Here is a 14,177-nt window from a genome sequence, read left to right as displayed (position 1 = left end):
GCGAATGTCCCATACGGACAAGTAAAAGTGGTTTTCTTTTGGTCATCCAGATGAATGGGGATTTGAAAGAATTTGGAATAACCATCGGGAAAGTAAAAGTGTGAATGACGAGCAAGCCTCACCAACATTTGGTCAATGAAGGGAAGGGGGAAATGGTCTTTGCGGGTGGTTTCGTTCAATTTCCTGTAATCAATACAGACTCTCCACCCAGTGACAATTCTAGTGGAAATTGTTTCTCTTTTCTAATTCTCAACTACAGTCATGCCTCCCTTTTTCGAAACCACGTGAATCGGGCTCACCCACTTGCTATCTGAGATAGCGTAAATGATTCCCATATCATGCAGTTTCATGATCTCCTTTTTCACAACCTCTTTGAGGTTGGCATTGAGCCTTCTTTGATGCTCGATGGAGGAGGCATTACTATCGATGAGATGGATACGATGCATAGCAAGAGAAGAGCTTATCCCCTTAAGGTCATGAATCGAATACCCAATGACATCTCTATATTTTTGTAGTATCTCAATCAATTTTGATATAGAGATGTCATCAAGACTCGAATCGACAATAACAGGATAAGTACATGCATCATCAAGAAAAACATATTTGATAAGAGGCTTTTAGTGTGTCGTTAAGACACCAAAAATCACTTTCCAAACGATATTTATAAATTAACAAGCAATTACTAAGAAAATAGTAAGACAAGTCAAGGGTCGATCCACAAGGAAAATGGGATTAATTAAAGTTTATCAAGTCTAAATTACCTAATTGAAGGTAATTTGGGGGTTTGAAAAGATTTTGTAACAACTATGACTAGCTAAAAACTAGAACTAGCAAATAAAACGAGTTAATTTATCAAATAGGAAGACATTAGAGTTAAGGTTACTAGTATGAGTAAGAATGGACAATGAATATTAATGCGATTGTGATGTACGGAGATGATTATGCAAGGTTTAGTTTCCCTCTAAAATACTCGAGTCCTCTCTCAAACGGTCCTCAAGAATAATCACATAATCAATCAACTAAATCCTCTCTCGAATGGTAGATTCGATAAAGTCGGAAAACCCCTAATAAAGGACCCCCTTAATTTCTACCCAATATCTTGGGCTAGAAATTAATTGATCTTGGGATGATAAAAGAGTTCAAAATTCGATTTAAGATACTTGAATTCAAAATACAAAGTATAAATGTGATCAATATCTATATCCTAAGGTTTCAAAACACCAAGATCAATGCATGAACTTCTTTAAAACATCACAATCTCATCAACAAAACATTTAAAACCCTAATTCATACTTTCACCCTAACCCTAGATATGATACTACTCACTAATCATGGATTCTAAGCAATTAAACATAAAATCTATGATTAATCTAAGGCTAAACATGATTAAGTGATAATTAAACTAATAGAAATCACAATTATGAGACTACGAGAATGAAGATCTAAGAATAACTAAGAACAAGAACAAACACAAAGAGAATGAAATAAAAACTTAAACTTCAAATTTAATTCAATAAAAAAAGTACCTTTAATGTTATCGGAATCACAAACTATGATTACTAAATCTCAAATTTCAATAAAACTCAAGTGTTTTTCTCTCTAGTATGAACCCTAATAAAACTCTCTCCAAAAACTAGAATAAAGCATAAGTCTCCAACTCAAAACAAAACCATCGTTTAAATGAAGCCAAGATCTTTTTTTCGGAAACGCATGGTGCTGGCGCACCTAACCTATTTGCCTCAATATTGGAATGTCTCATCAAATGGTGCGAGCGCACCATTGTGTGCGGGGGCTTCTAAGTGCACCTCAAGCTCCCTCGATTTCTCTAGCTCTTCCCCTTAAGTCGTATCTCGCAATACTCAGCCCCGAAAAGGGTCATACCTGTAATAAAAACGCTAGAAAACCTGGTTAAAGCATATGTACTAGAAATTCAATCAAAATAGATCGAAATCTAGCAACATGTCACTATGATCAATCAATGATCAAGTGAGGAAGTAGAAAGGGAAATGAGGAGAAAAGAGGGGGAGAAAAGAGAATAAGAAGGACCAAAATAAATCAAAAGGAGGTCATAAAATGCGTTAGAAACGCACTTATATCAACAAACTCTCTTGATTTAATCCAAAGAGTCTTCATTTACCCGAAAAGATCAAACCAAGACAATATATGCGATAAGGGCCTAATAGGAACCTAAAATCTCCTGATTTTACAAGAAAATGCAATCCTATTGACCTTTAAAAGTGTGCATAAAACACACATTAATGAAATGTATCCTCTTAACACAAAAAAAATGCAATGATACACCCAAGTTAGATGCAGTTTGTAGTTCATATTATAATTCCAGCCTAAATACGATCCAAAAAATCGTATATATCATGGACTTAAATGTTCCCTAATATGAGTTCCTTTAGCATTTGAACTTTCAATCAAATATTCGAACATCATTTGAAAAATTTCATGAAAATTATTCTTTTATTTAGCTTTTTCATATGTAGATTACTAAATCCCTAATATGAGTTCCTTTAGCATTTGAGTTTGTCCACATACAATGAATACATAATAAAAAATTGTGGGCTAAAAAATAAAATCAACGCAATACATGAAAATCTATGAAATTTAGCAGACTTGTGAATGACGACCTCCTATATTGGCTCCTTCAAATAAAAAAATGCAAAGCAATCAAAGTAATAATATATTACCTCCATCTCCAAATATGTTACGTATTTTGTTTTTTTTTTAGTTAGAACCATATCTTATACTTCATATCTTAAAATAATGCATTACCTCATGTTACATCACATTTTCCTCTCTCCTTAGTATATATATATATTTCAATAGTCCACCTTATCCTCTCTCATTATTGAAATTTATGTGCCTAAAGAAAACGGGTTATATTTCATGAGAACAAATGAGTACACCAAAACTCACTAGTGTATCCAAGGTAACAATGTATATATTACAATACAACTAATTTTAAATTTCTTTTAATTTATATATCATTTTCAAATAATCGGTTGATTCGAATGTCAAAAATTTTTTTAAAAAAACTTATGCATTTTTTATTTCAAATTTCTGATATGAACCATATCATATAAAAAAAATATTTATTTGATAGGAAGCATAAAGAAAGGAAGAGAAAATGATGCATAAAGTGATAAAAGAAAGTAAAATAAATAAGACATATGGAGAAGTTAGATTTTTAACATTATGCCAAATTACCACTAAATAAGAAGTTGTACAATAATAGATATATTTATCTGTCATCACACAACTAACGTAAGGATGATAAATAATATCCACATGATATACAACCAAATATAAAATTTTAAATCCTCTCTAAATAAGACAATTTAATAAAGGAAAAAAAAAAAACAAAGCTGGATACGAAATAGAAATTTTAATATTGACAAATCATTTCAAGAGAGGAAAAATGAAGGATCGAAAGAGAAAGATAAATAAGAGAGGGGAAAAAATCAACATTGAAATCTCAAGATTAAGAAACCTTGTTTCTTAATTAATTTTCATATTCATATTTATATTCACATTTGAATTGGGTTTAGTTTTACTTTCTTGTAATAATTTATATTTCTATTGTCGAATCCGCTTTCTTCCATCAAATTTAGTTTTTTCTACGTAAAGATGGCATCATCCCAAGTAGAAGTTGCTTCACCATCTTCTCCATATGGATGTGTTCTTAAGGATCATAACCATATAGAAAGGCAAAAAGAGACAACCTTTAATTTAAACAAAAAATCCCAAACAAATTTCCAAAACAATCTTAAGGCTTTAGTTAGAGACCATTTTCATTCTTGTATTTCAATATCTGCAAAAGGTAGTTCAAATATTGAGCCTAATGAAAATTTGTGTCGTCAAGGTTCTAGTTTTGGTTGTTGGGGTGGAAAAAAACCAAATAATATTCATACTAAAAAACCCCATTTTAATGATAAAAATTCATGTAATGATAACAATATCAAGGAAGATGACAAGAATACATCATCATCATCATTTCCAATCAGCAAAAATCAACATGAGAGGTGCCTAACAAAATGTCAATCTATGTCTTCAAGGGGGTCGAATTCGATAAGGGATCCATCTCCAACACCATCAAATAGTTCTTCCACTGATATAAGTGTGTCTTCTTTAGTTCAAATGTGGAGAGGTTTTGAATTTGAATCTAGGAATAATTTACACCACAAAAATAACGAAATTATGGAAGGATGTAATAATAATAATAATTCATGTTTAGAAACAAATGTGATTGATGATATAAGTGTGTCGACTTATGATCCAACAACAAGTTTAGATCCATCTCTAAATGCGAAAACTGATCAACCTCAACAACACGACGAAATTACAGATTTCTCAAGAAGGGATAAAGAGGGAATCAGTGTGGCTGACATGGTTAAAACATGGGCTAAAACCAATCAAGTTACATGTGGTAAGATTCATCAAGAACAAGAACCTTCGTTTGAGGTATGTTTATCAGGATTAAAAACTAAGATAGTCAATAAAAGAGAGGAAAGATTAATATCTTCTCCAGTTATATGTTCTCCAAAATTGAGAGGAAGGCAAGCTATTGCTGATTTGTTCATAAGAATGGAAAGAGAAAGGTATAAGGAGGTTGAATCTATTGCATCACGTCAAGCGGTAACCAAATTCCCCCAGCGTGGTCGAATTCAGGTTTGTCTTCTTTTTCCCACTTATCAACATTTCCTCTACTCTTTTTTATTGCAATGTCTTCCAATTTGTAAGTTTCATATTGATTACAACGTTTTTTGTTTCACAGTACTCTCCTGTTCATATGACTCCCACTTTTTATTATCTCTATCTCTCTTCATCACATGGTTTTTTTTTTTTCAAAAAATGTACAAATTGGATATGTTGCAATAATATAAAACGAATGAACTATATCTTAATCGAGAAAGAGGCGTCGTGTTCAAATTTAATACCAAGTCTTAATTTATGATAATATAATAGTTTATAATTTTATAGTTTTTTTCAAAAAAAGAAAGTTAACACAAAATAATTATAGATTGTTATATGTTGTATAGAAGTAGAATCTCGATTCTTGTCTTATGTTTTTGTTGACTCTAATGTTATTGAAAAAATATTTGATTTTTTAGTTTTACAAAAAACAACAAAAATTATAATGTTAGCCAATGATGCATTCTTAGTAATACTACCTTATCTTCATGACTTAAAATAATTTAAAGTTATGGTTTTTAAGGTTATGTTGAATGACCTAAATATATATTATATTTAAAATGAAAGCATTTTCAAAAAAGTTCATGCATTATTCCATTTTTTTTGATGAGATAGCTAAATCTTATAATTGTTAAAAGTGATGGACACTGCTTAGGATTAAACACAATAATATTGATTTAATCCTAAAGAGATGGGAGAATGTTGACAAAACGTTTATCTTCTCGAATATTGAGCTTTTCTATTCATTTAGATCAACTTAATTCTACGAATGACAAATGATAAAATGTATACTAGTACTATTGAAGGTTGAGAAGTACATCTTTTAAGGTATCGTCTAGGAGGAGTATCATGCTAATGTTGTAATGGGTGATTAACGAGGTTGTTTCAATGATGTATATATGAATGTTAATAAGACTCACTGGTTTAGGATCTGCTTGAGCTCAACCCAAAAATTTCATGAGAGGACCATATCAACTTCTACTAGAGATAGTCGTGAATCAGTTCAATATATATCGGGTCGTCCCTGAGCCTAGGCAGGAGGGGCGTGCGCCCATGGGCCATGGCCCTGGGAAGGAAGGGGCCCCATTTTTAAAAGAAAATCAATGAGATAAAAATTTATAAACTGCAATTAACTTCAATTATTCCAACTTTGATCACAGTTTACTGCTTCAATTAATCAAAACTAGTCTTACATGCACGCAATGCGTGCGATAGCATTTGAAGTAGAAAATAAAATTAATTGGGTAGAAAAACCATTTTTTTTTACGAAGTAGAAAAACCGTCTTTACATTTTGTTTTTTTCAAAATATTGATGTTTACTTTAAATGTCCTACTTTCCCCCTTTTTTTCATTCAAATGAGAGAGTTAGTTATGTCTTTATTTTTTTTTCTTTTTCTATTTTTTGGTGTCCTCCATGTGTTGCCTTATATAATAGAGATACTCTTTGGCTCTCCCCTAATTACTCAATTTCCATATTTCCAAGAAGATTTCAATGAGTGGGGAAAAAACAGATAAAGAACATTATATTTCACTCCTTATAATAATAAGGCAACAATAAAATTCCACTTCTACATCTCCAATCAAAATATAAAAATAGAAAACCCCAATTCTCAAATATTAGTTCACAACCATTATCAGATACCTAACTGAAATTGACCAAGTTCCACACTCAGAACTTCGAATTAGAGCGAGGCTGAAATCTGAAGATTAAACAAGCCCTTGCTTGACTCGATGAACTTTCAGACTGCGGTGGCGAGCCGGTGACTGGGGGAACGACTAGTGAGTGGTGACTATCCCCATCTATCTCTTGGCTTTGCTTGCTTATTTTGGTAAATTATAAGAGGGTCTTTCATCCTCATTTCTAAATTATAATATGTTACTTAGCTTGTTGAAGACAATTATGTCAAGTTCAGCAAACATTGCAATGTAACAGTGGGTTGCTCAAGTTTCTCACAACGGCTAATATTTTCATTTCATTCCCTCTTAGCATTCTTTGCTTACAAGATAAGTATATATACTACTCCCTCCGTCCCATAATATAGTGCCTATTTCATTTTTGGTGGTCAAACTTTAAAATCTTTGACCGAATATTCTCATTTGTATATATAAAAAAAATATTCATGTAGGATGTTAGATTCGTCTCAATGTGTAGTTTCATAATATCAACATTTTATATTTTTTATTAATAAGGAATTGAAGATATTAAAGGTCAAAGTTACGTTTTGGAGACCGTGAAAAAAGAAACAAGCACTATATTATGAGACGGAGGGAGTACTTGAATGACAACCCTAACAGCAGTCCCTAGGAATATTCTCCTGGTCACATGATTGCCAGGTGAATGCACATGATCCAAGAGATCTTCACTAAATGACAAAAAAAGACTACAAGCCAGCTTATTACATAAATACCATTAAGATGCTAGGATATTTGTAGTGGGCTTAAAACAGGTCCAAATGTGCCTGATTTACTCTTCTATCTCCAACACTTGTCTGTGGAGAAATTCACTTTTTGTCAAATGGAGGAATGGAGTAGTATAAAGTTTTTGATTTTCAGTAGAAGTATAAGAAATCAGACGTAGAATATCTGAGTGGGTGTAGATTTCCTCGACTAGTTCCTCTATAGGCTTTTGATGGGTGTAGAATTATTTAAGGAGAAGATCTTGAGGGGTGTAGTTTAGTTGTTGTAGTTTTAGTTGTTTCCTTTGTTCTTTTGTTCTAGTTTTTTTTCCTGTGATGAATTAAAAAAGGGAGAATGACTAAGCCAAGGTAGTAAATGTATTTGATTTTTTTATTTTATTTTGCACAAATAAACAATTTAGCAATGAGATTATTTAATTACTTGACATCAACTAATATGCTACTTTGCTGCCAAAAAACTAATATGCTACTATTATAGTTTCAAAATATTCATGTACCAAAATTACTACTAACAATCTAATTAAGAAAGAAGATATAAGAAAAAAAATATTAACAATTTATTGCTATAGAAATGCTTGAGTCATATTTTTTTCTTCTGTGATGGGCAGGTGAGCAGAGAAAATGTTAATACATGAGATATTAACTTTTCAATGATAGATAGTAGCAGAAAATTAAATGAAAAATATGTTATTCAAGTTTTTAAAATTTTGTAAAACCATTAATCAAGTAAAATGTATGACATTTAATACCAAATATTGTGCATATCCTACCATAATATATTATATAAAATTTCATAGCACCAAAAAAATATTTAATAAAAATTTAAAAGTACCATATTTATATAAGGGCCCAAAATCTGATAATTTGTCCAGGCCCTTAAAATGTCAGAAATGGCACTTATATATATATTGTAGTTATTTTACTTTACATAGTATAAAAATCAACTCAAATTTGATATAAATTACGCACAATACTTATGAAAAGTTCAAAGAAATTAAACTAGGAAAGTTTTCTTCATTAGAAAATGTTAAAATTCAGCATGAGTTGGAATGTAAGTGTTCTAAGCTGAGTTAAGCAACCCCGAGGTCGACACAGTTCACCTTCTTTAACACCTGTAGGCTGTAGCCTGTAGCCTGTAGGGTAGGAGATTGAGAAGAGAACAACAGAGTATTTTAGCTGAATGACATATGATTTTTATCTTCAAATAGAATAGCAGTGTGTTTAAATATTTTTTATCAAGCAAGATTAACTTGAAACCAAATCTGGATGAGCATTGTAAGATCACCCATGACCATTATAATTTCACACATTACTCCCAAATAATCTAAACCATGAGAATAACAATAAAAATAAAAAAAAATAAAAAACTGTCAAAATTAGATGTTTGCATTGTTTATCATATCTTTTTCTTTTACAAAAATTGGATTATATATTACGAAACTACACATACATATTTAGCTATGTTTGTTGTTCCAGGCATCACTACGATTAAGATGTTTGCGAAGGGAGGCCTCTATACATGAACAAGAGAAAGTACGATCATCAGAATCAAAGTCATATGGATCAAGCCAGTCACAAATTACGACTAACATCAATAGTTTAAGGTAAATAATTACTTTTGGTATATCAACTTGATCCATTTTCATTTTATCTATTAACAACTTGTTTTTTTAAAAAAAAATTGAATATTTGAATTTTTTCAATATTTAACTCTTATATATTATAAGAATTAAACATCATAATAAATTCTAAAATGTTCGTAGATTGACAATTTAGGTTAAACTGAAGATTATAACAAATCATCTTTCAGTGTTTTTGTAATTACAACATGATAAGAAAATCAAGCTTCTTCCTTGTCAAGTAAAAAGGTGACAATACCTCAACCCTTCATAGGATGCGAGTTGTTACCAAGTGCACATGTAAGACCAACAACTAGACCCATGTACTACTGATAGTACATACAACTAGAACCAGTTGATTAACATTTATTGCTAACAAGTGAGAAATTACGATATATGGAAAAATTTATCTCTTAATCCACTTCAGTTTTATAACTAAATTAGTAGGACTCATTTACTCTCACTCCACTTTCATTTACTTGAAGGTCGTAGAATTCATTAACTCCTATGAATCAATCAATTGATAACATTTATATCTTTCTTTGTTATTAATAACGAAAACATGTTATCTCTAGTTACTTAAAGACGAATTGCAAAATATTGTACTCCCTCCGTCCCAAAATATAGTTCTCATTTCATTTTACACAGTCTCCAAGACGTACCTTTGACCTACGATATCTTCTATTTCTTATTAGTAAAAAATATAAAAAGTTGATATTACGAATTTATACATTGAGATGAATCTAACAAGACCCCCCATGGATATGTTTTTTTGGTATACATTAGTAAGAATATTTGGTCAAATTTTTTAAAATTTGACTCCCAAAATAGAAATGGGAACTATATTTTGGGACGGAGGGAGTAATTATGATGATTATTATTGTTAATATTATTTGACCATGATTGTAATATTTTTTTAATAATAATATAATCAGCTAATAGTAATATGAATTATAAAATAATAGACAATAATACAAGTATAATACTATATATTGTGGTACTTTAATAAAAAAAATTAATAATAACATAATCAGCTCATAGTAATATGAATAATAAAATAATAGACAATACTACAAAAATTTAATAAAATAATAGACAATAATACAAATATAATACGATATGATCATTATGCTAGTTTAATTAAAATTCTAATAATAACATAATCAGCTAAATAGTGATATGAATAATACAATAATGGACAATAATACAAATGTTTATTGATCATTGACTATTTGGACCTTATTGGAACTTATTGGACCTGATTACACCTGATTGTAACTTATTGCTCCTGATTGGAACTTATTGGACCTTACTAGACCTGATTGGAACTTATTGAACCTTATTAGACCTGATTGGAACTTGTCCTTGATTGGACCTAATTGAAACTTAACTGAACTGCAATTATTTGAACTGAATTGAACTTATTGGACCTAAAACATAATTTATTAAGGTGAAGAGAACGCACGCTAAAGCCCACTTTTTCATTATTCATGTGTACCTTGAAAAATTGATAAGAAGTTCCCCCAATTCAAGACTTGTCTTAGCCAAAAACACCCGAGTATATTAACAGTTACACCTAAGAATTTGTGTTAGGATCATATTATTATATCCAATAATACTAATCTTCATTGTAGGGAAAGATTTTGTGCAACAATTAATCAAGCTACGTTGAATATGAAAAATACTCGTAAGGTTACAACCAATAGCATCAATGAGGTCGAAGTACCAAGAACTTCAACTCCAAATTCTAAACAAACAAGTTGTGAGGAAGAAAACAATGATGGAATCTCTATTACATCAAATGATGAAAATAAAGAGAGCAACCAAGATGCGAAAACAACTTTGACATCTAATCAAGTGTTTAATGAACAAACTAATACTCATTCGGAGATAAATAGTGTACAACTACAAATACATATGGGTAAATCGAAGCAAGAGCTCGAAATATCAGAAACCAAAGTTGTAGAAGATTGTCTAAAGGAAATCGCTACTACAAGTTGTCAAAGTAACATATTAACTACTGAGGAGGATAATAATGCGCATGCCAATAGTCAAGATGCGACGAGCCTGATTATGTCATGGCCAAGATGGGAAGAACAAGAGCAATTAGAAATAAATGACGACCATGAAAAAGAGAGTGATCTCCAACAATTTGAAGCTAATCTTGATTGGATCAATGATATTTCTCGTCCTCGTACTTATTGGGAGGATCGCAGACAAGCTCGATATGAAGAAATATTCAACACTTGCTCAAAAAAAGAGGAAATAAGACAACTCATTGAGAGGTATATAACTATGTTTTATTTTTCGATTATAAGAAAATGGACCTAGGTAACCCAATAAGGAGAAGGAGAGTTTAACCCACTTACAAGATAGGAGGTTCCATCCTAAAACCAATTTGTAATAGGAGGAGTAACTCCTCATCTTATAAAGTGGTTTATTCTCTTCTTTTTCTCCAATGTGGAACACTGACAAATAAAATATAATTTTTTATTTGTTTGTGAATTCTATCATATGCGACAGAGGAAATGTATCATCGATTCTAGCAAGTGATTTTCGAGATAGGATGGATCGTTTAATGATGTGTACAATTCAAAGACTAATGCATTCAAGTGAAAAAATGGAGGTAGAAGAAGAACAATCTTATGAAGAGAACCAAAGATGTACACAAGAATATACATCTCAAGAACATAATTTTGTGGAGGAAAATAAAGAAGAAAATGAAGATGGTGATGAGGAAAAAGATGTTAGCGACAATGAACAAACTTCATCGTCTTCACAATTACTATGGGATCCTTATCATGAAGATCAACCTAGTGAAGATGATTCTGACCATGTCACTTCCACATTTTTACCTAAACCTTCTCCGAATCACTCTTATTATTCTCAAACTAATGAAGGTTCCTCTTTTAAAAATAATTCATCAATTGTAAGTTCTCCATTTCTTATATTGTTTTGAATTCATTTTGTGTATTTGTATAACTTTATTTCTTTGTTTTTATTAAACTGGATTGGTTTATTCTTGATTTTGTAGGAAGTTGAGCTAATTTATGACCTGAGGGAGAACATGCAACAACTCTACCAAGAGATGTTTGCGTTACGAAAATCCATCACAAATTGTATGGACATGCAAGTGAAACTGCAAAACTCTATTAAAGAAGAGGTCGCACTTGCCATCAATCAAATAGGTAAGAACTTAAAAACTCTTGAACACGTGACCTCTTGCTATTATACATGATACAATTACCATCTCAATTAATTTTTAATCAATCTTTAAGTGTCCACATTATTATATTTGTACCTTTTAAATGTTGATTTTTCATTAATATGTTATAATAGGAATGGAAAAAATGTATATCAAGTTCCGAAACACAATACCAACCCGGGGCAACGTCCGAAAGTATTTTATATAATATTTTTATAGTATAAGCTAGACATCTCTTAATAATTGTGCGTGTTGGTTCTCGGTCAAATATTGCCCAATAAGCTTAGATTTAAATTGTAAAAATCTACCTCTTCTCTTTCTTTATGAAGTGCAATACTTGACTTTTGCACCATTATCTTACTTTGACCATATTTTTTACTAGTATATAAAAAAAAAGATCTCATAAAATGTAGATTTGTTTCAATGAATATCTTTATAATATTAATTATTATAAGTTTTACAAATACATAATTAATGATACTAATGGTTAAAGTTGTGCATTAATTAACATATTATTTGGAAACGGAGCTTAGTATATACTTACATGAATATGCCCACTGAAAAGTATGTCTATTAATATATAATTTTTTTTGAGGAAATTGGTATGTATTGATTTTCTTATAAATATATGACACATGCATCAACACAGACGAAGAGCAACAAAACAAATCAAATGGAAGACACAAAAAGAAAGGAAGTTGTTGTATCTGCAATGAGAAAACAATAGACACACTTTTATACAGGTACTTTTCTTTGATACTAGTGCTTCATTAGCTCATTATTATGTTTATTATTACTCCCTCCATTCCAAAATATAGTTTTCATCTTCATTTTGGGTGTCCCAAAATATAGTTCCTATTTTATTTCCACATTTTCCCGTAATTTTTCTACAAAAATCGTGTCCCATCATTTATTTGCTTCTTGAATTATGTTTTTTCTTTTTTTTATTCAACTAAAATATTACAATTAATGCTCTTTCACCAATTACTTTCCATTCTCTCTCCTAAAATCATCTTTTCCCATACAACATTTATTTAAATAAACAAAAAATCTTTAATATCTCTCTTATATTCTACTTGCATAAATTACCGTGAAAAAAGGGAAATGGGAACTATATTTTGGGACAGAAGGAGTAGTATTTATAGAGGGTTGAGGAAATCTAAAGAGGGAGAAGGGGAAGAAAATGAAAGGGAGAGAAGAAATGAAGATATTTTCTTTTAAAATTTTAAATTACATTAAAGTTTTGTTTACTTAAAGGAAATAAAGTTTAAACCTCCGATTTCTTTCTATAAACTTCTTAGAGTACTCCCAGTGGTTGCCCTCCTTGTGGGTTATGAGGAGAGAGAGTGTAAAAGTATTAATGGTTTATTAGGAGAGAGAAAAAAGTTGAGCAAAAAATTGATGCCCAGCTCTTCATGATGGACCAAGAAAAAGAGGAGCAAAGAAATAATTGGAGGAAAGAGAAAATGTGGTGGGATAGGTGGGAGAGTGAGAAAGTAATAGAATAATCAATGACCCCAAACTATAGGGCAATCATTGGTTGTGCTCTTAGTTTTACGTATAAAAAATGATTTTTATGAATGCCTTCCACTTATTTCCATTATATTCCTCTTCTTATTCTTTAAATTAATTTTTTTTTTAATTACAACCATTTGACATACTAATTCATAACTTGAACCTTCTATAATTATAATTATTAGTTATTACAATTTACAAACATTTGATTTGAAAACTATACTCTAAGAAAATACAATGTCATATTAGATACCTATATTTGATTTTCGGAATTAATAAAACAATTAGGTCAACTTCAATAATATAAAGTATAATAATATCAAAAGACAAAGTGATCAAACTAAAAACAAGAAAGTGGTAATATTTTTCACTCGTTTTCTTTCCCTTATCCTTTCCTATTTATTTTATAATCAAAACATGTTAGAAGAGTAAAAGATCTCATATTTAAGTTGACCTATTTTTTCCTTTTCCTATTTCGTAGATGTGGTCACATGTGCACCTGTTTCAACTGCGCCACTGAATTGCGAAGGAATATTGGGAAGTGTCCAGTTTGTCGTTCTCAAATAATCGATGTAGTGAGAACTTACCATGATAAATAAATGTAACAATTTTTCTATCTTGAAAGATTGTCAATCTATTTTTTTTTTATTTGTGGCTTTTAGTATTCGTTCTAAAAATTTTAATCTTATAACAAGTGCGATTTTGAAAGAAAATTATCAA

The 14,177-nt window shown here is 30.6% G+C and overlaps 1 protein-coding gene across 1 annotated transcript; it reads left to right on the top strand.

Annotated features, from left to right (window-relative positions):
• Positions 1 to 3,230: 3,230 nt before the first annotated feature.
• LOC104908980 (uncharacterized) lies at positions 3,231 to 14,177 on the top strand. The gene is made up of 7 exons (XM_048648720.2): positions 3,231 to 4,677; positions 8,595 to 8,722; positions 10,372 to 11,022; positions 11,261 to 11,666; positions 11,772 to 11,925; positions 12,592 to 12,685; positions 13,939 to 14,177. The coding sequence occupies exons 1-7, from the start codon at positions 3,637 to 3,639 to the stop codon at positions 14,054 to 14,056; spliced, it is 2,592 nt and encodes an 863-aa protein (XP_048504677.1). The 5' UTR covers positions 3,231 to 3,636; the 3' UTR covers positions 14,057 to 14,177.

This window comes from Beta vulgaris, chromosome 7 (genome assembly GCF_026745355.1).
Source record: "Beta vulgaris subsp. vulgaris cultivar EL10 chromosome 7, EL10.2, whole genome shotgun sequence".
Taxonomy (NCBI): Eukaryota; Viridiplantae; Streptophyta; class Magnoliopsida; order Caryophyllales; family Amaranthaceae; genus Beta; species Beta vulgaris.
The sequence above is the reverse complement of the archived record's forward strand: the minus strand, read 5'-3'. Positions and strand labels throughout refer to the sequence as shown.